The 23,358-nt window shown below is 41.5% G+C and overlaps 1 protein-coding gene across 4 annotated transcripts in view; it reads left to right on the top strand.

Moving 5' to 3' along the window:
• The window catches only part of sgk1 (serum/glucocorticoid regulated kinase 1), a 51,712-nt gene extending 30,434 nt beyond the window's left edge, over window positions 1-21,278 (top strand). Inside the window, exons 5-14 of one of the 4 annotated variants that reach the window (XM_083520959.1) lie at window positions 1,443-1,503; window positions 16,974-17,049; window positions 17,177-17,252; window positions 17,344-17,532; window positions 18,143-18,274; window positions 18,677-18,913; window positions 19,105-19,200; window positions 19,306-19,461; window positions 19,555-19,644; window positions 20,124-21,278. In XM_083520959.1, the coding sequence (XP_083377085.1) occupies window positions 1,443-1,503; window positions 16,974-17,049; window positions 17,177-17,252; window positions 17,344-17,532; window positions 18,143-18,274; window positions 18,677-18,913; window positions 19,105-19,200; window positions 19,306-19,461; window positions 19,555-19,644; window positions 20,124-20,291 (1,281 nt within the window). In that variant the 3' untranslated portion in view covers window positions 20,292-21,278. Of the gene's footprint in view, window positions 1-1,442; window positions 1,504-15,799; window positions 16,835-16,973; window positions 17,050-17,176; window positions 17,253-17,343; window positions 17,533-18,142; window positions 18,275-18,676; window positions 18,914-19,104; window positions 19,201-19,305; window positions 19,462-19,554; window positions 19,645-20,123 lie in introns of those variants that run through there. The other 3 variants (XM_083520958.1, XM_083520957.1, XM_083520956.1) reach the window with 3 other exon arrangements.
• Window positions 21,279-23,358: the final 2,080 nt, after the last annotated feature.

Here is a 23,358-nt window from a genome sequence, read left to right as displayed (position 1 = left end):
ATTTGGACAGCAGGAGTAAGTAGCAAGTAAACAGTAATTACACAGAACAGGAGCATAAATTGTACCACCTAACATACTGCTGAGGGGGCAAATGGCACACGGGGACACTATACATTATCTTAATTATAAAACTGTGCAGTTGAGGATTAAAGTCATTGCTTAAGGACCCAGAAGTGGCAGCTTGGTGTTCTTGGATTTGAGCTCATGTCCTTCTAATCAGAAGTCCAAAAGGCCATAATTCTCTTCTTCTTCCCTGCCTATCATCCTTTTTCCCTTCCTGCCTTCTTTCCTTGCTCCCTTCATTCCTTTTCTTTTTCTCTCCTTTCTTCCTTTCGTTGCCCATTCCTTCCTGTTTCCTTCCTTCCTTCCTTCCTTCCTTCCTTCCTTCCTTCCTTCCTTCCTTCCTTCCTTCCTTCCTTCCTTCCTGTTTCCTTCCGTCCTTCCTTCCTTCCTTCCTTCCTTCCTTCCTTCCTTCTGTTCTAGTATTAACCTTAATGATCATATTATAATTATCCACAAATAAAGGTATTAAAGGTATTTGAACTCATGACCTTTTAATCAGAAGTCACAATGCCTTCCTTCTTTCCTCTCTTCTTGCTTTTCTTTTGTCCATCCTTCCTTACTTTTTACTGCCATTCTGTTGTTCATAACACAAATTAGCAGGCACTGTCACGTTTATGCTAGCAATGCTATAACAAAAGGTTCCAAAATGCATACTGAAGAAAACCCGGGGTTTTTTATATGCAGGATTCCAAAAAGAAGTGGTTCTAAATTTAGTAAATACACCGGACAGGAGGAGTGAGTAGCAAGTAAACACTTATTACACAAAACAGGAGCAACATCAGGATAAATTAGCAGACTTAACATACTGCTGAGGGGACAAATGACACACAGGGACACTATCAATTATTATTTATACAACTGAGGAGTTGAGGGTCAGAGGTCTTGCTCATGGATCCAGGAGTGGCAGCTTGAAGGTGCTGGGAGTTAAACTTATGGCCTTGCAATCAGAAGGCTTCATTCCTTTTTTTTTTTTTCTTTCCTCTCTTCATTCCTACCATCATCCTTCCTTCCTTACTGCCTTCATTTCATCCTTTCTTTCTTCCTTCCTTCCTTCTGTCCTTCTTTACTTGGTTCCTTCCTTTTTTTATTTCTATCTTTCTTGTTCCCTTACTTCCTTCTTCTCTCCTTCCTTTCATAGTGCCTTAAATATGTCTATCCTTCCTTCCTTCCTTTCTTCCTTCCAATGATTGGTCGCATTTACAATAGCAACATTATAACGCAATGCCTCCTAGGCCCCACCCCTCAAAGTTTTACCAGTGCAGCTAAAAACCAGTCGATAATACAGTTGAACTCTTCCGTGTGCACATACAAACTAAACTCAATGATACTGTATGCAACCTAACAACCCAATCTGATCATCTTTTCTGCTTTAATTTCAGGCGATGGATCTGTATTATCATGGAGAAGCCGATCCAGACTATAGCCGCACTTCAGATACCAGTAAGTAAAACCTTGACTTCATCCTGGGGAGTTATTATATATCATGCCACGATCATTTCCTCTACTTCCTCCTCCAGATCATTAAAAAAACTTTATAACCGTATAACTCTTTACCCGAAGTGTGTAGAAGAGCAAGTGCCCCGGTTTAATTAATGTTCATAAAGCCTGATGACTCACTGCAGCTCTTCACACATTTTTGTCATGTAATTGTCTCAAAAAAAACCTTGAAAATGCCAGGAACAAAAAGAGACTTGCAGAAATGACTTGACAATTATATCCAACTTCTATTATTCCAGCCATTATCTCTGCCTGCATTCTGTTTGCGAGAATATTAAGGCAAATTACATTTGCATGCTAATGATATGCTCATGAAACCCAGTGCTTGAAATGAGAACAAAGGATGGAGTCCTTTAAAAAAATGTACACACAAAAAAAAGGTGTCTCACAGCTCTGGGGTTTAGGTGTATCGCCACCTATCATCCATCCGTCCAATGATTACTGAAGAAAAAGTGTTTTTTATAGACCTGGAATAGTTTGTGACAGCTATTGTAGTTTAAATGCTTTTTTTTAAAGTGACATACAGTATTAAAGAGTCTGAAATGGACAAACTGAAAGAATTATTGAGCCGTCAATTAGATTAAATTGAGCAAATTCAGTGCACTGACTTGTTGAAATGCTTCTCTGATTAAAGAAAAAAATCACGACCGAGGTTATACGGAAACAACCGTATGACTAACTGTTAACGTTAAAAAACATTAAAGCTGTTAACGATTGCTTTCTATCAGAACAATTGCACACATACCGGCGCTTCCGAGACAATAACAACTTACACAACTCCGTACATGTCCCAACATTCCCTCCTTCCTGTTTCTTCTTATTTTTATTTTTTTTTTGTGTAGTTTTTTTTTTCATTCAACAGTCAAATCTTCATACATTACCACAGTATTCGGTGTTCATCTTTCAGATCGATTACATGTTCAGCCACTAATTAGAATCAATAAAAAAAAAAAAAAACAATAAAAAGAGATTGATCCCAAGATCCCATGTTTTTCCAAGATCCCAAGTTTTTCGTGTCTCCCTCACTTTGCTGTCTCTCCTTCATGCTCTTATATGATACAATTTCAATCATCCCATCAATCCAATCTTTTCAATCAGGGATTTTGGGGCATTTGCATAGCTGTCCTGGCAGCTGTAATACAACCAATCTTAATAATGCAATTTTTGCTATGTCACCAGATGTGACCCCAAATAGTCAAAAAAACGATGCTTTAATAGGAGGAGTCTGATTCGACTAATATCCAATCTCAGAGTCAAATCATCAAGTGTTATGAAACGATGATCATGCCATTTTGGTTATACAGGTGGGGCTTAATATCTGATTTCACATAGAACTACTAGTTTTCTCCCAGTAAGGTAATATACAGCCTTTTATGATAATGCTGTAAATAAAAATATGATAAGAATATTATCTTTTAATACATATTTTTAACATGAGTTAATAAATGTCACAAAAAGTCTTATTGTGTATAATAATAACTAGCTGAAAGTACCCGTGCTTCGCTACGGAAGGCAGAGCGCTAAGCAATATGGCAATAAGTAGTAAGCACTGAGCAGGACTGGATGATCGGAGATCAGAGCGTAACGTCAACAAATAACGTACTACCCCTTTGTAGTACCGATACAGGGCAAACTACTTTGAAAATAATTTTTATCGTGCATCTAACATCTAATAAGAAACAATGTAGTAAGTTTTATTAGGATCCGTAATGTTATTTCGAAGAGTTTACAATGCGTGAGAAATCGCGTTTTTCGCGAGTTAGCCGCGATCCAGGGCGAATTTTTCAAAACCCTTTCTTAGTGAGCACCTAAGACCCAAGAGGAAGGTATGTTCCAAATTTCATTGCAATCCGTTCAGTGATTTTTGAGATTTCGTGATGAGTGAGTGAGTCAGTCAGTGGTATTTCAGCTTTATATATATAGATAATATCTATGTACTATTTTGTAATGGATGAATTTCCCATAAGCTTCCTCTATGTTCTTACCCTCCTTCTTGTTTCTTCTTAATATTTGCACATTATTAACAAAGATGAGGTGTATTTCATACATACTGTTTATCACACTAGAGTACTGATGTAAAGATTTTTACGTTTGTTTTTTTTTTTTGGAGAATTACAGCACACTTCTTTAGTTTCTATGATCTACATATTTACCACTTACTTTATTATAGTTCAGGAGATAAAAGGGAAGAAATGGGTACAGTGTAGAGCAATGTGCAATGTGTCCACGGTGACTATAACATTCACCTTTCACTCACTGTGCATGAGTTCAGAAGTGGTACAGAAATATGGGAGGACTTATTCGGAATGACTGCTCGCTTTCCAGCACGATTTTAGTCCCCACCAGTCCTGAGTTTTCATCCAGCAAACTTTCCACTGGGACTAATTACAGTTATTTTTCCACTCGCTTACTCTGTTTTATGGCACTAGACTGAACTATGCGCACCCTGAATTAGACAGAACTATTTCTGTGACTGCTACTACAATAAATTCTGCAAGTTTATGTGAAACAGTGTGAAGTCACAACATGATATTATTGTTTTATGATTATTATTAATATTTGTGATCATCAACATTTGAACATTTTACATTTTTAAAACAATTTTAAATAAAAAATGCCTAATCGGTTAAATAATATATAAAATAATACTTTATAATATTTTATAAAATTTGAATTAAAAAAAATGCAATACACTTTTAATTATATTGATTCAATTAAGTAATCAATTAATTTAGCACCAATTAAATTGCTCATAGTTCTCGTCTGTGGTGTGTGAGAACGAGGAAATGATACACTAGTGGTAGATTGAGAAAGCAGCGCAATGACAGGAAATAGGTTGATGGAATGAAACTGGCGCAGTTGAGAAGAATTGATTATGTCACCAAATATATACATTTATAAAGTAGAAAGTACAGATCCATCCATCCATCCATCTTCTCCCGCTTATCCGATGCCGGGTCGCGGGGGCAGCAGTCTAAGCAAAGATGCCCAGACTTCCCTCTCCCTAGACACTTCTTCCAGCTCTTCCGGGGGGACACCAAGGCGTTCCCAGGCCAGCCGGGAGACATAGTCTCTCCAGCGTGTCCTAGGTCTTCCCCGGGGTCTCCTCCCAGTGGGACGTGCCCGGAACACCTTCCCAGGAAGGCGTCCAGGAGGCATCCGGAACAGATGCCCGAGCCACCTCAGCTGACCCCTCTCGATGTGGAGGAGCAGCGGATCTACTCTGAGCTCCTCCCGAGTGACTAAGCTTCTCACCCTATCTCTAAGGGATCGCCCAGCCACCCTGCGGAGGAAGCACATTTCGGCCGCCTGTATCCGGGATCTTGTCCTTTCGGTCATGACCCAGAGCTCATGACCATAGGTGAGAGTAGGAACGTAGATTGACCGGTAAATCGAAAGTTTCGCCTTGCGGCTCAGCTCCTTCTTCACCACGACAGACCGGTACATCGACCGCATTACTGCAGAAGCTGCACCGATCCGTCTGTCAATCTCCCGTTCCACCCTTCCCTCACTCGTGAACAAAACCCCAAGATACTTAAACTCCTCCACTTGCGGCAGGAACTCCCCACCAACCTGAAGTGGGCAAGCCACCCTTTTCCGACTGAGGACCATGGCCTCGGATTTGGAGGTGCTGATTCTCATCCCAGCCGCTTCACACTCGGCTGCAAACCATCCCAGTGCATGCTGAAGGTCCTGGTCTGATGAAGCCAACACGACAACATCATCTGCAAAGAGCAAAGACGAAATCGTGTCGTCACCAAACCGGACACCCTCCGACCCCTGGCTGCGCCTAGAAATTCTGTCCATAAAAATTATGAACAGAACCGGTGACAAAGGGCAGCCCTGCCGGAGTCCAACATGCAGAGGGAACAAGTCTGACTTACTGCCGGCAATGCGAACCAAGCTCCTGCTTCGGTCATACAGGGACCGGACAGCCCTTAGTAAAGGGCCCCCGACCCCATACTCCCGGAGCACCCTCCACAGGCCGCCGCGAGGGACACAGTCGAATGCCTTTTCCAAATCCACAAAGCACATGTGGACTGGTTGGGCAAACTCCCATGAACCCTCCAGCACCCTGTAGAGGGTATAGAGCTGGTCCAGTGTTCCACGGCCTGGACGAAAACCACATTGTTCCTCCTGAATCCGAGGTTCTACTATCGGCCGTATTCTCCTCTCCAGTACCCTGGCATAGACTTTCCCAGGTAGGCTGAGAAGTGTGATCCCCCTATAGTTGGAACACACCCTCCGGTCCCCCTTCTTAAAAAGAGGGACCACCACCCCGGTCTGCCATTCCAGAGGCACTGTCCCCGACCGCCACGCGATGCTGCAGAGGCGTGTCAGCCAAGACAGCCCCACAACATCCAGAGACTTGAGGTACTCAGGGCGGATCTCATCCACCCCCGGTGCCCTGCCACCGAGGAGTTTCTTTACTACCTCGGTGACTTCAGCTTGGGTGATGGACGAGTCCGCCTCTGAGCCCTCAGCCTCTGCTTCCTCAATGGAAGACGTGACGGCGGGATTGAGGAGATCCTCGAAGTATTCCTTCCACCGTCCAACGACATCCCCAGTTGAGGTCAACAGCTCCCCACCTCTACTGTAAACAGCATTGGTGGGGCACTGCTTTCCCCTCCTGAGGCGCCGGACGGTTTGCCAGAATCTCTTCGAGGCCAGCCGATAGTCCTTCTCCATGGCCTCACCGAACTCCTCCCAGGCCCGAGTTTTTGCCTCGATAACCACCCGGGCTGCAGTTCGCTTGGCCTGCCGGTACCCGTCAGCTGCCTCAGGAGTCCCACAAGCCAACCAGGCCAGGTAGGACTCCTTCTTCAGCTTGACGGCATCCCTTACTTCCGGTTTCCACCACCGGGTTCGGGGATTGCCGCCTCGACAGGCACCGGAGACCTTACTGCCACAGCTCCGAGCGGCCGCTTCGACAATGGAGGTGGAGAACATGGTCCACTCGGACTCAATATCTCCGGCCTCCCTCGGGATCTGGTCAAAGCTCCGCCGGAGGTGGGAGTTGAAGATCTCTCTGACAGGAGGCTTGGCCAAACGTTCCCAGCAGACCCTCACAGTACGCTTGGGTCTGCCGCGTCTGTCCAGCTTCCTCCCCCGCCATCGGATCCAACTCACCACCAGGTGGTGATCAGTTGACAGCTCCGCCCCTCTCTTTACCCGAGTGTCCAAGACATACGGCCGCAGGTCAGATGAAACGACCACAAAGTCGATCATCGACCTACGGCCTAGGGTGTCCTGGTGCCACGTGTACTGATGGACACCCTTATGCTTGAACATGGTGTTCGTTATGGACAAACTGTAACTAGCACAGAAGTCCAATAACTGAACACCGCTCGGGTTCAGATCAGAGGGGCCGTTCCTCCCAATCACGCCCCTCCAGGTGTCACTGTCGCTGCCCACGTGTGCATTGAAGTCTCCTAGTAGAACGACGGAGTCCCCAGTCGGAGCACTGTCCAGCACCCCTCCCAGAGACCCCAAGAAGGCCGGGTACTCTATACTGCCGTTTCGCCCGTAGGCACACACGACAGTGAGAGACCTATCCCCGACCCGTAGGCGCAGGGAAACGACCCTCTCGTTCACCGGGGTAAACTCCAATACATGGCGGCTGAGCTGGGGGGCTATAAGCAAACCCACACCAGCCCGACGCCTTTCACCATGGGCAGCTCCAGAGTTGTAAAGAGTCCATCCTCTCTCGAGGAGTGTGGTTCCAGAGCCCAGGCCGTGCGTAGAGGTGATCCCGACTATCTCTAGTCGGAACCTCTCAACCTCACGCACAATCTCAGGCTCCTTCCCCGCCAGCGAGGTGACATTCCACGTCCCTAGAGCTAGCTTCCGTGTCCAGGGATCGGGTTGTCGAGGCCTCCACCTTCGACTGCTGCCCGATCCTCTTAGCACCGGCCCCTTACGGTCCCTCCTGCAGGTGGTGAGCCCACTGGAAGGCGGCCCCACGTCGCTCCTTCGGGCTGAGCCCGGCCGGACCCTGTGGGGGAAGGCCCGGCCACCAGGCGCTCGCATACGAGCCCCAACCCCGGGCCTGGCTCCAGGGTGGGGCCCCGGCTGCGCCATACCGGGCGACGTCACGGTCCCTGATGTAGTATCTCTCATAAGGGGTTTTGAACCGGGTTTTGAAAGTACAGATATTTGTGTAAAAAATTAATGAGTGAAAGTTTGTACTTCCCTACTTCCCACTTCTGCAAATCAAACACCTAATCCGCTAAACAGACATCCAGCGATTAAAACCGTCCGTGTGGAAACGTATCAAAAGTTCCGTTTGCTGTACTGATGATTTACATAATTTAAAACACTGTAATTATTTCAAAATATTTACAAGTTTAATTAGCCTTCATGCTCAATGTTGAGTTTGGTTTCACTCGTATTAAACATGCATTTGCATGAAGCATCCATTTTTGTGTAAAAAAAAACTAAAAATATTTAAATATTATGCATGTGAAAAGTTGAAAAAAAAATTATGCTGTTTCTTACCTATATTTACGCACTTTTTAAAAATTTATTTTATTACTAGAATATTTTTTCAAGCTTGTAGCTTAAAACAATGAAGTTTTAATTATCAGGGTATACTAGTACACTGGACAGTTGTGCACTATATACTATACTATACTATACTATACTGTACTGTACTGTACGATACTGTACTATACTGTACTGTACTATACTGTACGATACTGTACTGTACTATACTATACTTTACTGTATTATAATATACTGTACTGTATTATACTGTACTGTGCTATACTATACTATATTATACTATACTGTACTGTACTATACTGTACTATACTATACTATACTATATTGTACTATACTATACTGTATTATACTATACTGTACTGTACTGTACTATACTATACTATATTGTACTATACTGTATTATACTCTACTGTACTGTAATGTACTGTACTATACTATACTATACTGTACTATACTATACTTTACTGTATTATACTATACTATACTATACTATACTATACTATACTATACTATACTACAGAGGCAAGGCAGTAGCAAAGGCAGTAGCAAAGTTATCACAGGGGAAAATATTTATAGATATGACACTATAACGATACTGAGCCTTGCTGAGAGAAACTAAACTATAAGAAGTTATGTTTTTATATATATATATATATATATATATATATATATATATATATATATATATATATATATATATATATATATATATATATATAAAACCTTGAGGCTATGGGTTGTAGGTTTGGACTATAGGAACAGTAGGTTTCTAATCCTATAATCTTTTATTGTCATAGATTGTCACAATATACAGAATGTACACTACACTGGGAAATTGTACTTTGAATACTAAACACACATTCCAGAAAGCAGACAATACAAAGATAATTGTTGTTGGTCATATATCCTATAGGCACATGTATAATGGGATTAAAATCACCTAAATACAGCAACCGCATTTATATTTTTTTTTACAGCATTTGGAATCTTTATACTTGGTCCAAAAGCAACTAATGATGTCTAATGCCTATGTGGCATTTCATGTTTTGAACCAGAAAATTAGTCCAACGGTAAGCACTAGTTCATATCCTGCCGGATATGTGGTCTCATCAAGGTCAGGTTGTGGCCACGTTCTGTTAGTGAGATTCCATTGCTGTCATTTCATGCTTCTGTGTAGGCCAGATGGAAGTGGTAAGCGTGGGCTGTCACTTATTTGCTATCTGGGTTGCACGGTCAGACAGAAACATGATGTTATAAAATAGCACTGTCGTTATTAGTCATTGTTGTTGCTGCTGAAGCACCAAAAAAATATCCAAAGTTATGATTGGCTTTTGCTCAGTCATGAACAAACCTTTGTTAAACACCATAATTGGGTTTCTGCCAGCGTAGATTTAGAGCTGGCAAAACTCCAGGATGTGTGTCCATGTTTGTGTGTATGTTTGTAGTTACATAAGTCACAGGAACACCCCGAAAAACTGTATGCTCCTAAACCACATTAGCATGCTTAATGTCTGGATTTACTGTAGTTCAAGACACTTGTCTGGTATTTTTTTTAAACATATTATGTAAGCACAATTTCCAAATTAAAAAAAGTGTTTAGCCACTCAAGCTAAAACATGCTGGATCAAATCTTCTAAAACCTCTTCTACCCTGAATCATCCTCTCTCTTTCACACACGACTGAAAGAAAGAAAATCTGCCTCAATTAAACAAAATGTCAGCAGGGGAGGGGAAGTAAAAAGCCCGAGTTTTATAGAATGAGCTACAACAACAGCAAAAAAAAAAATAAAAATCCCACAACCGAGCTTAGTCAAGTTACAGAAAACACAATAACACAGTGACTCATCTTCGAGTCGTAATTATGGCAGATGTGTGCGGCTGTTTGGTGAAAGCTGACGTTAGCTGACGATGGATGGTGTGCAAACCGGTACAAAGGGAACAGCGGGTCATTGCATGGCTAAGATCAGGCGAGCCTCAAATCATCCGTCTGACGTCTGTGTGTGTTTACAGTGCGTATGTGTATGTACTTGGCTCGGTGCCCTGTGAAGACACAATACATACAGTGGTGTTGCATGTGGGATTGACAGGATGATGGATGGAAATAAGAGATTTCTTGTGGGAGAGCGGATAGAAATATCAACGAGGGAGAAATTGTTAATTCATGCATTAATGATTCGATCCATTAAATAAATTCATTCAAATTCATTTGCATATATGTGAGTGTTGATCTCTTATTTACATTAATTAACTAAGCGTAACACAAGCTTTCAGGATTTTCAACCAGCACCATAAGTCATGGCTCAGAGAATTTTGACAGCAGCATAAATTATCCTTTAGTACACTAAGTTACTCTCTTGCATATCAATAGCGAAGTGCTCCAAATTTGATTTACCTCTTGTGCTTCTTAACAACATGTACAGATATACAGTTCATTACTTACAATTATTGGCGCTCCGAATGCATATGGAATGGCATAGTTTTATCATTTTCATCTAGTTTTATCCAGATATTTCCTGAAATAGTCTTATCTTGTCCTTCTGGCTGGCAGTAAAGGTAATAATCGTATATGGTTATTTTGAGTCGTCTAATGTCAGCTCATTGGCACGCTACCTCATCCCCACTAAAGACTATTTGTGAACTAAAAATGGTTCTGTGATCTAAAAATAATGTAATCAAGTCACCTCGTGTTGACCGTTCAGCTATGGTTTACGGTGAGGATTAAGAAATGTCCTCGGATGTCTATCTAGCAGGGATTGTAAGATTCATTGATTTAAAATGTGTGCATCATATACATGGCATTTGTATCACGATGCATCGTTTTTAACATATTTGCATCGGTAAAAACAATTTATTTATATATAATTATTAGTAGATGTGCTGCATTTTTATTATTTAAAAAGTAATAAAAAATTGTGACCAACATTTTATATGTAGATAGTTTTTTTCTTCTTGCTAATTTGTTTTTCTCAGCACCGCTGTCGCTACGTGAATATGACGTATCGCAACACTACGGCGACCGAGTTGTGTCCTGAGAGTCACATAGATTACAGATTAACATGGCAGAGGTAGAGCTGCATCTTCCTGGAGACAGAACAGGAACATCTTTTTCTCTTTTTTGCACAACAAAGGCTTGTTTGTGAAAGGGCCATGCATTAGAACTCAGAAGTGACTTATCTAAATTGATGATTTGCTGTCTGTCTGAACCACAGAAATAAAAGTGGACTATCTGTACCATGCTAAATTGCATAGCATCCTATTTTTTTCATTGAATCGTATTGTGTTGAATCTGACCGAAATCGATTCGCACGGCATCCTAATGGGGTGAATCTTATCGCATCTCATCGGTAGCTGATTTATATGTATCTTTAATGTGTCATATCATTTAATAAGGGTCAAGATTCCCATCGCTTCATTTATGGAGATAAACATCTTTACTATCTAGTGTTAGCAGGAAGACAGATAAGCGTGTAAGTGTGACCTTTTTAAAATGTTGTCAGGTTATCTCATAGTAAACATTTATAATGAGATAGATAGATAGATAGATAGATAGATAGATAGATAGATAGATAGATAGATAGATAGATAGATAGATAGATAGATAGATAGATAGATAGATAGATAGACAGACAGACAGAGACAGACAGACAGACAGACAGACAGATACATAGATAGATAGATGCTCTTTCTGAACCTGCTGGTTCTGGTGCGAATATTCTTGTATCTCCTTCTGGATGTTTGTGACTGGGATGTGAGGAGTCCATGATGATGATGTGTGCTCTATGTAGACTATTTGTGGTAAAGGTGCTCGATGGCAGGTATTTTGGTGCCAGTGGTGCACTAGGCAGTGGTTTTTGTCCACAATATGGACGGGTTTCCTTTCACACACACCATCAGTTTTAGCCAAGTTAGCTCATAATAGCTTCTGATTTAGCATCAGAGGTGATGATAACGGATATCCTGTCAGATTCATGTTGTGGCAACTAAGATGACAGGTTCTAAGAAATATGACTCAGAAATCCTTTCAGAAATCCAGCCTTGTTAGTTGATGCTGGCGATCGATCTAGCACTAACAGTAAAGACTATAAATACTGTTAGCATTAACAGTAGATTTTGCTATTAGCTAGCAAAAGTTAACTAGTATTTAGTTACTACAAGTATCTAGTAGCAGTGAAGCTGACAGATGTTTACTGGAACATCTCAGAAATCCTGTCAGGTTAGCTCCTGCTAGCTAGCTGACTTTTTTCTATACATTGAAAGAGATGTTCTCTTAATGACAATGTGCAGTCTTATTGCTTATTTAGATTTCCAATACAAGACCTGCCACCTGCAGAAGTTCTCTGATGATTCTGCAGTGGTGGGCGTATTTGGGATGGACAGGAGTGAGAGTACAGAGGACTTCTGGACAGCTTTATGGAATGGTGCACCAGGAACCATCTGCTCCTGAATATTATGAAAACCAAGGAGATGATAGTGGACTTTAGGCAGGGTACAACTGAACTGTGATTAAACCCAACTTGTAGTGGACAACTACAAGTATTCAGGTCATCACTTGAACAGCAGATTGGACTGCAGGACCAACACCGATGTTGTGTATAAGTAGAGGTTAAGCAGACTTTATTTCCTGAGGAAACTCAGATCCTTCAATGTGTGCAGCAGGATGCTGGAAATCTTTTAGCTGTGTGTTGTGGCCTTTATAGTGCTGTAGTCTGCCAGATGAGCAGCATCAGTGCCAGAAATGCAGGCAAGATCAATAAAATCATCCGCAAGGCTAAATACATAATTGGACACAAACGGGACAAATTGGAGACACTAAGGGACAACAGGTCACTAAACAAACTGCTGTCAATCATGGAAAATCCATCCCACCCACTACATGATCCCTTACAGACGAGCAGAGTTTATTCTCCAACAGACTCATTCAGCTTCGCTGTCACAGAGAACGCTTCAGGAAAACATTCCTACCGTATGCCATTGCACTGTACAATGACTCACCTGTCTGTAACAGATGCTAATAACAACTTATAAACACATCTCATTATTCATTAGACACTTTACACACACATACATACACTGACAATTATCACATTTTATTCTTTTTCTTTTCTTTCTTTTTAAATTGCCAGTTTGCACTCTGTTTTTTATGTTGCATCGTCTGCAATATTGTATTTATTTATTTATTTATTTAAGTTACAATTAGTTACATTCCGCTTTTTGTTTCTCCCCCCTGATACTGTTTGTGTAACCTGCTGCTGCTGCTGCTGTAACGCAATAATTTCCCTCACGGGATCCATAAAGTATATCAAAGTCGAAGTCTGATTGTACTGTAGAAATCTTAACTCTGGCAGCCAAGGTGCAAACGAAAACTCTGGTGTGTGTGTGTGTGTGTGTGTGTGTGTGTGTGTGTGTGTGTGTGTGTGTGTGTGTGTGTGTGTGTGTGTGTGCGTTTTCATGTTTAAAAACAACATATCGGTTTGTAAAAAGTAGTGGGATTCAACCAAAAACCTGTTTAATTGCTATGGTTTTCTAGGAGCTCCTGAAAGATGATAACAATGTAATTGTAGGTGTGTTTATTGTCAGCAATGACGGTTCCTGTTCTGATTTGTTTTTCCCGTCTGCTTTTGGTTGAGCGACGCCTGATGTTGATCATTACCTTTTCTCAGAGTTCACCACTCCAGTCCAGACATCTGTCTAGTCAATGTTGCTGTTTTTAAGTCTCAAAAGTTGAGCTGTTAAATGACTGTCTTTCTTTTGAAATCACAAACAATTTGGATTACGACCTGTACAGTAGGTAGATGCATTGCATTGGCACCTGAGCCATAAGGTTAATATTCTTTGTATTACCTGAATTTTTGCTCAAATACTCCTTTGTATCATTCTAAATTGAAAAGTGATACTGCAAAAGTACATAAAATCATTTGGAGGTAAACACCTTCATTAAATAGCTGTGAGAGTCCGTATTCAGAGTTCATATTATTTCCAGCTTCCTGGAAAAATTGCTCTGAAGGCTACAGAGGTTGGAATGAAACCGAAAAGTGTGGTTAATGAGTTCATACATTTCTTATGATACCATAACTGATCTTCTCTAATACCTATCGTGGCAGTGAAATGTATGTCGTGCTTTACCTCAGAACAGTGATACAGTAAATTGCTTTATTTATGCACGCTCTGTTCAGACATACCAGTTTCCTAATCTTCAGTATTGCTGTCAATGCTATAGCACCTGTCATTTCTTAGACCCCCACTCAGCTGATCTCTCTCGCCGTATAGCTGCATTGCAGTGTGGATCTTTAGGTTCGATGCTTGTGCCGTTTCATTTGTTAACGAGGAATTGGTTAGATGTGAGAAATGAAATGCGTACCTATTAATTTTAACTCTAAAAGGCATTTACGATCCGGTTCTGTTTTCTCAAATCTGTTTCAATGTTCAATGTTTCAATGCATATCAAAGGTAATATAGCAACAAGGAAATGTACACTTCATTGCCCTTTCTCCTGAGCTTGCCATGAACCGCACTAAATCCTACCAGTTGTCACCTCTGTGAGATCTTTTGACCTGGTTATAACACACTTATATGTCTGCTTGGTGTAAAGCTGATAAGAAGTCTTGGATTGCATGTGATAAAGTAAACCGGTTCAGACCGAGTACACTTTCTCGGGACGATGAGGAGTAGTGAGCGACTGAAAGGTTCGTGTTTTTGGGTATTTATGTTTTTCTAATTTTGGACTAAAACAATAAGATGGTATGAATAAGGTATAAAGGAGCATCCGGATCTGAACTGTTCAATGGTTTCACTTTTATAGACTTTCAATATAATTGTAACCTCGGATTTGATCATACTCCACATCTGGAATAAAGGCGTGTGTACAGTGAGATGCATAGTTTGAGCAGTTTTATAGGGTTATGCATGAGCTGAAGTCATTTTTCTTCCATGTCGATCAGCCTAATAGAGCTGGATCAGTGATTTAATCAGTGAGTGCCTCTGAGTGCTCTGGTGTTGTGTAAATGCTTTCCACAGGTTTTTCCCTATAGCATTAGTGCAGCCTGGATTGTTGAGGGACATCACCTATAGCTTCTCATTATAGCATAAATGGAGAAATTTGGTTCAATGCTCAGCTTTGTAGCGTTTTCAATTTAATCAGCTGAGGCCAGTGTTGCCAGATTGGTGCTCCTTGCATGGAATGTGAACAGGAACTTTTTCAGTGATTTACAGGGTTTGGTGCTTTTACACGGCTTGTGTAGTTGTTTATTAGTTGAAATATATCAGACAAATAAAAGTTTGCACATTAAGGTTTTTTTCTTTAAGAATGAAATATAAATATTTATTCTTTAGACATTTTTGTTTGCTGTAAAGTTATTCATATCACATTTCACTTATAATGGTACAAGACCTACACTTTGCCTCTATGGAGGTCTGGGTGAGTAAATAGGCATGCACCCTGTCTAACATTAACATCTGGATTCACACCAATTTGGAGACTATTGCAGGGTGAGAATGAACTTAATTTTGATAATGGAGAATGCCTTCCTACTGTTATGCATTGCACTGCATGGAAATCATGCATCTAAAATTAAATCTTTCACACCTCAATCACACATAAGCATTGTTTTTTTTATTATTTGTAGACAGGAAAATTATTTAACAAGTTTGTTGAAACCGATCCAAAATTCAAGTGGGTTGGAGTAATTTGGGATTGGGGAAAAGAATCTGGCAACACCGGCTCAAGTTCCTGGCACGGACTTGCTCGTTATTGTCGGCGCCGCGCGAGCTTTCCAGGGCAGTTAGGAGAGAGCGCGAGCTCACTCGGGTCGCTGCTCGATGGTCACGTGGATTTCGCCGGCAAATTGAACCGAGTTCGGCGGGGTCGATGCGGGATCGGTGACCGGAAACTCTATCTGATCGGGTAGGAGGTTACATTGTATCAGGTGTTTCTCGAGTTCAAAAGAAACTGTTTCCATTCATCACTTTGATGTATCTAAAAGTTATGCTCTTCGGCTTGTTCCTGCGCGTGACCAGACTCTTTAATCCATTTGTATATATTTTTAAGTCACGAACAATATTAATTTAGATGCTTTCACGTCCATGGACACGTTGTGTTGAAGTCTAAGATAAACAATTGTTAATTGATTGCTAACACATTTCATTTATTTCCGCGTGTCATTCTCATTTCTGTATTAAAAATATATACTGTATATTTTTTTATCAGGTTTTATCCCGGGTTGCCAGATTGCAAATTACACAAAGAATGGGTTGTTTAATGATTAAAACCTACAATAATTAGGTTTGACTTCAGAGGGTATACGTTATTTCATTTAACATTATGCTGCATATTATTGTTATTGTTTTAATAGTCTACTTTGGAAGAAAACGATAAAAAAATCCCGCCCTAAATCTGGCAACCCGGCAAAAGCTTTGAGAATACCATTTTTTCCGTCTTTTCGCAATGGGACGTTGGTGGCGCGCGCGTGGGCGGGGCGTGACTCGTGACTCATTACTATTCAGAGCACAGTCGCTCCGGATAGGTCGAGAAGGCGTTTGAAAGTGCGACAGGCCTCGCCCACGGGTTGCCCCGCCCCCCCAGTTTGCCCCACTGTCTGGTATAAAGTGAGTGGAAAGTGCAGTGGAGGAGTTCAGTGAGGGCTTTTGTGTCGTTTTGGATTTGTGCCGGTGCTGGAAAGCAATAAAGACAGTCATGACCATCCAAACGGAGACGAGCGTGAGCGCTCCCGCCATGACCTACTCTAAAACAAGGGGACTGGTGGCGAACCTCAGCGGTAGGCTTTCATGGGATGAATGGGGCTCCTTCAAGCCAAACCTGTTTCAGTGGAAGAATATCAAGTGACTCATTCTCTCTCTCTCTCTCTCTCTCTCTCTCTCTCTCTCTCTCTCTCTTTCTTTTTTTCTCTCTTGCAGCTTTTATGAAACAGAGGAAAATGGGACTGAATGATTTTATTCAGAAACTGGCAACCAGCTCGTACTCTTGCAAGCAGTAAGTACCTCAATTACTAATGGAAAAACAAACAAACAAACAAAAATCTAAAATGCATGCAACATGATCATAAACATACCAAATGCACAATTCTTTTGTATTAATCCTGGTCTGGTCTTTTTTACAGCACAGAGGTGGATTCCATCCTGACCTTGACGCCACCGCAGGATCCCGAGCTGATGACTACCAACTCCTCTCCTCCTGTAAGTATCCTCCTGCATGACTGTCCTCACGGATAAACGATACCCCCATAAACCAGCATGCGTCTGATTGAGACTCTGTCTCGTCCTGTAGCCCAGTCCGTCTCAGCAGATCAACCTGGGACCTTCGTCCAACCCGACCGCTAAGCCCTCAGACTTCAACTTCCTGAAGGTTATCGGAAAAGGCAGCTTCGGGAAGGTTCTGCTGGCTCGCCATCGCGGCGACGACAAATTCTACGCGGTCAAAGTGCTACAGAAGAAAGCCATCCTGAAGAAGAAAGAGGTGCGACAAGCGATCTCTTTAAAAAGGCCAGATTGGGTGTCTGGTGTCCTTTTTGACTGATTCCCCATAGTTTTTGATGAAGTAAATTCTTTTGGGAACTCTAGTCCTTATTATGTGTGTGTGTGTGTGTGTGTGTGTGTGTGTGTGTGTGTGTGTGTGTGTGTGTGTGTGTGTGTGTGTGTGTGTGTGTATATATACTGTATGTGTGCTTACCACAGATACTCTAAGTCAGTAGACATTTTTTAAGAAATCGTGTTTTTTTTTTTTTTTTCTTCTGAACAGGGATGCATGTTAAAACTGCAATCTGTGGCAAACACACATGCAATATAAATATGTCAGATCAAGATAACGATGCCAAACTTCTCCTTTTCTAACTTTACCTTCAATAGTTTCTTTGTAGTCGGGTTTGTAGGGTGGGGTGGGGTGTGTGAGTGTGTGTGTGTGTGTGTGTGTGTGTGTGTGTGTGTGTGTGTGTGTGTGTGTGTGTGAGAGCTGAATCTCTTTTGGAAAATGTATTTCTGGGTAGTGTGTTCTGCCTTGTCTGATTCCTTATATATGATATATATGATGGATACATTAAACCCTGACCTCCTTGCTTTGTACGTTGCAGGAGAAACACATCATGTCCGAGCGTAACGTCTTACTGAAGAACGTGAAGCACCCGTTCCTCGTGGGTCTGCATTTCTCTTTCCAAACAGCCGACAAACTTTACTTCGTGTTGGACTACATCAATGGAGGAGAGGTAGGATTACTGCAGAGTGTTCATGGAATTTGATTTGCATGTTAAATTGGAGGACATAGGAGAGGTAACGCGAGCAGAGACAAAGCGAGACAGTGAAGGGGGGAGACGGAGACAGAGAGCGGATATCCCTTCTGTGCTCTTTAAAGGGAGCTATTCAGGAAATGGCTGGGAGGGCCTGTGTGTGTGTGTGTGTGTGTGTGTGTGTAAGGGGGCAGCTCAATTTAGCATTGATGGAGCTTTGGTCCTGTGTGTCTGCTGTATCTTTCAGTAGCGTATACTCTCATTTCCTTCCATTGTTGGTGGACTGTGGAGTGAAGAAAGCACTGATTAAATATGCCTTGCAGGATGTCGGTCCAAGGACTTAATCATACTCTCCCTCTCTTTTTATTTCTCTTTTTGTAGCTGTTCTATCACCTTCAGCGAGAACGGTGCTTTCTGGAACCCCGTGCCCGTTTCTATGCTGCCGAAATCGCCAGTGCTCTGGGCTACCTTCACTCTCTGAACATTGTCTACCGGGATCTGAAACCCGAAAACATCCTTCTGGACTCGCAAGGACACATCATACTGACCGACTTCGGCCTCTGCAAGGAGAACATCGAGCCTAACGGAACCACGTCTACGTTCTGCGGGACGCCAGAGGTACGTCTATATGTCTCCGCTGCTTGAGACTACAGGCACTGTTTTTTTGTTCTTGTCACTTTTGGTAACCTTTGTAAATAAACAAAAGCGCTAAGTAAATACTTTTCCTTAGATGCCACTTTTTTTCCTCGGCCTGTGACAAATCCACTCGAGCTCATGTTTACCTTCTGTCTCGTTTCCTTTTTCCTCAGTATTTGGCCCCAGAGGTGTTGCATAAGCAGCCGTACGATCGGACGGTGGACTGGTGGTGTTTGGGCGCCGTGCTCTATGAAATGCTTTACGGCTTGGTGAGTATTGCAGCGTTGTAGGAACCATGCCAGCTATATTATTACTCCACCACAGAGAGAGGTGTTTTAACCCCGCACTTCTTTTTTTTCCACTGTGCCCCACAGCCTCCGTTTTATAGCCGCAACACAGCCGAGATGTACGACAACATCCTGAACAAACCGCTGCAGCTAAAGCCTAACATCTCCAATGCGGCCCGCCATCTGCTGGAGGGTCTGCTACAGAAGGACCGTACCAAAAGGCTAGGCTGCACTGATGACTTTGTAAGTTTGCTGTTTGAGCGCATCACACGTGAATCAACATTTCAACATGTGAATCAACTAATGTGCTTCTTTTTTTTTTTTTTTTTTTTACAGAATGAGATCAAGAACCACATGTTCTTCTCCCCTATTAACTGGGACGATCTGAATGCTAAGAAGCTCACCCCTCCTTTCAACCCAAATGTGGTATGTTCCATTAAAGTGCACGTTTTGTCAGGATAAGGGGTCGTTATAGTGGATGAATCCATGTTCTCAGGGCAGTATAATCCCAAAGGCTTTATGTTTCCTTTGCTGAACATTAAGTGTTTTTCCCATGGTTTGTTTAAGGGGGTTCCTAAGATCATGGGGACACCAAAGGATTTGCCCTAAAGCACTTTTTTTTTTTATCTAATTGATAGGAAATATTTTATGCAACTATATTATTAATTTATTCTAAATTAATGAGCTAATTAACACAATTTCAAATAAACTACTGATCGTATAACCCACTGACCTACTTTTCGTAAAAAAAATTTCAATGAGGCGTAGAATCTTGAATTTGGTGAAATCAAACTGAAGTTCCTGGGAATATAAGATTGACTACACTGATGAGATTTTATCATTGCCACCAAAAAGATTTTCATGTATGACTGTTCGTCTAATAAATGTTCTTCTGTTTTTTGCAGACTGGCCCCAATGACCTGCGACATTTCGACCCAGAGTTCACAGACGAGCCGGTGCCGAGCTCCATTGGCTGCTCCCCAGACAGTGCTCTGGTGACGGCCAGCATCAGCGACGCCGCCGAAGCCTTTCTGGGCTTCTCCTACGCTCCCAATATGGACTCTTACTTGTAGCCTATCACCATGGAGACACCATCCCATAGACTCTGAAAACCCGTAGCTCATTGCCATGGAAATGACGTCCCATGGAGTCCCACCTGTAGTGCATCACTATGAGAATGAAGCCAGCCCCATTGCCCCGCCCCCAGATTGGGGGCCCCTGTTTGCACATGGCCTTGGGCAGCTCCATAGGCCTTGGTTCAAAGGCCCGAATCGTACATGTGAGAGAATTGACTTTCTTTTCTCATCAACGTCATCGTCTTGTTTGTCAATGCAGTGCATGGTTACTTCTCTGCTTACGTACATCCTGGTCAGATTGTTCTGGATGGAGAGAGACAGAATGTGCAGGAGTGCTAATGGACTTTTACTTTCAAGTTGTTTTTCTTTTCACCACCATATTCAAGAGTTTTGCTGATGTCAGAACAGAATGTGAATGCTTTGCTTCCAGAGGACTGTGTGTACATGTGCCTTCATCTTCCCTCTCCTTTATGAGTCCTCTGGGTCATATGACCACAATCTGTCATCATTTGCATGACCTCAATTTTGGTTGCACAATTAGTCTTTGATTTAGGAATCAAAAAAATAATAATTCACCCTAATCCGTAAATTTTTCATTCCTCTTGATTGATTGGGCCAACTGCTGGAAGGGATCTGCTGCTATGTACGCGTGTAGATAGACGCCTGGACCGACCAATCAGACGCCTTCATCTCACCTTTAGTCTTCCAGCTCCCCCCCCCCCCCCTTGTGATGTAACGAAGCCTTTACAGAAAGCATTCCATTTGCATTCGCTCACCACATTCCACTCGATATGACTGTGTACTGCTATTTAAGTTTATTTGTATATTTTGAGTCTGTGTATTAGTTTTAATATATTTGGAACAAAACAACTAAGGATATGCTTACGTGTAATAACTGTTAAACATGTACTGTTAAATTGTAAAATGTTTGATTAATGTGACTGTTTGGTTTGCAATAAAACTACATTGATATTTTCCCCAAAATGTTAAGTTTCTGTCTTTTTATTCGCTGGATCGCAATAGGTTTGGTTAATATTCACATAAGATAATAATATGGAGTCAAATGGGATCTTTGGTTTTAACTGAGATCATGAGGAAAATGGTCCTAATGGTCTGAGCTGGAAGGAAGTATTTAGTACCTCAAATACACTTAACGTGGATGAGGTAAAATAGCAGCGGACCACATCAGGTTCCACAGAAAAGGAATTGGTAAAAATATGACTCAAGTAAAAGTGTCCCTTTAAACTTTGACTTGAGTAAAGGTACACAAGTATTTGCTTTCAAATGTACTTAAGTACTAGAATTTATATCTATAATGTTCCTATCATTTTTGTCACAAGACTCTTCGCTTAATCAACTCAGTTTATGTGAAAAGACTCGAATGTTAACATTGATGTTAATGATATTAATGAGTCAAACACTGATATCTATTCAAATCATCACGAGCCCAAAATCGTCCTTTCAACTTCTTAAAAACAAACCCTGCAAAAAAGCCCACGTGTGTTGCGGCGAGTTCGAGTCTGGAGTTTCTTTGATCATTTATTCCTCTCTAAATGTTCTGCTTGCTGTTGAACTGACGTTGATCTGTATGTAGGTGATAAGTAGATACCTAAGAGTGGTAATCAAATCGAGTTCTAAACAGAGCGCACGCTCAAACCTGATTGGTGGAGTGTTTGACCGTTACGTTTTTATCCACTCATAGATAAAAAGAAACGACTGATTTCGCAAAGTTAGTTGAAAAAATATTTTACTTTGAAATGTAATGAAGTTACAGTAAAAGTCTCTCGAAATGGAAACGCTTTAGTGAAGTACAGATTTGCAAAGAAACTACTTAATTACAGTAAGGAATTAGATTTCATTTGGTCCTGATAGTTCTATATATTGTGGTATTTTTTTAGTGGCCCCTACAACAGGGGTAGTTTTTCATTAGACCCTACCTCAGTGGTGGTTTTTCAGTGGTTCCTACATCAGTGGTAGTTTTTCAGTGGCCCCTACCTCAGTGGTCCCTACCTCAGTGGTGTTTTTTCATTGGACCCTACCTCAGTGGTAGTTTTTCAGTGGTCCTGACCTCAGTGGTAGTTTTTCAGTGGTCCCTACATCACTGGTAGGTTATCAGTGGTCCTGATCTCAGTGGTAGTTTTTAATTAGACCCTACCTCAGTGGTAGTTTTTCAGTGGTCCCTACCTCAGTGGTAGTTTTTCAGTGGTCCCTACCTGAGTGGTAGTTTTTCAGTGGTCCTGACCTCAGTGGTAGTTTTTCAGTGGTCCCTTTCCATAGACACACAAGTGGAGGGGGCTTACCCATAGTGCATAATTCATACGTTTGCAAAGAGATATAACTAAATTTATGGGCTGATTTTCGCAGACATTTACTGTTTAACAGCTCACCCGATGGTGGCAGATGGACTTTCTGCCTTTTTACTTTGCCCTTATATCGCAAACGTGTGCGTCATTCGCCTTACACAACTCAACCCTCTTGACTCACAAACACAAACATTTACGGCCTGTCTTTGACCTACCATTCCATCATCTTTAGACCGAATTGCAATAAAAACTGATACGAGTTATAGAACTTTTCACTTTCTTTAAAGCAATTAGCAGGTCTGAATAATGAGCCCTACTTCCTCTTATGGTGAAAACTAAAATGCAGATGTTTAGAGTGAGACAGGATGGTGTTAATGACACACAATTTAGTGGTTGAGAGTCAGACCTAAATGCTTATATGACTGCAAAGATATCTTTATCTTCACCTGATCTAATATTCCTCACTATGAGAAAATGATCGAACAAACAAGTCATTTATTTATAGCAGTTCTGCATATTTTTACAAAACTTGAATTTGTCTAGTTTAATTTCTGGCAAATAAACTTGCTCACATTTCGACAACTTTCTATTAAGAAATGTAAGATTTATGGGTTTTTTTCTTGATGATAAAGATTTGTGTAATGTAACCACATGTAGGCCACAAGTTCTGTACTGCTGTAATGAGTTCATAATCACAGTGTTTTACTGCCCCCTGTTGGTGTTTTCATGTTTCACACATTGCTGTTCTTTGTTTGATTTAA

The sequence above is a fragment of the Silurus aristotelis genome, assembly GCF_946808225.1.
Source record: "Silurus aristotelis genome assembly, chromosome: 19".
NCBI classification, from domain to species: domain Eukaryota; kingdom Metazoa; phylum Chordata; class Actinopteri; order Siluriformes; family Siluridae; genus Silurus; species Silurus aristotelis.
Note: the sequence above shows the minus strand (reverse complement) of the source record. Positions and strands in the feature narration are given on the sequence as shown.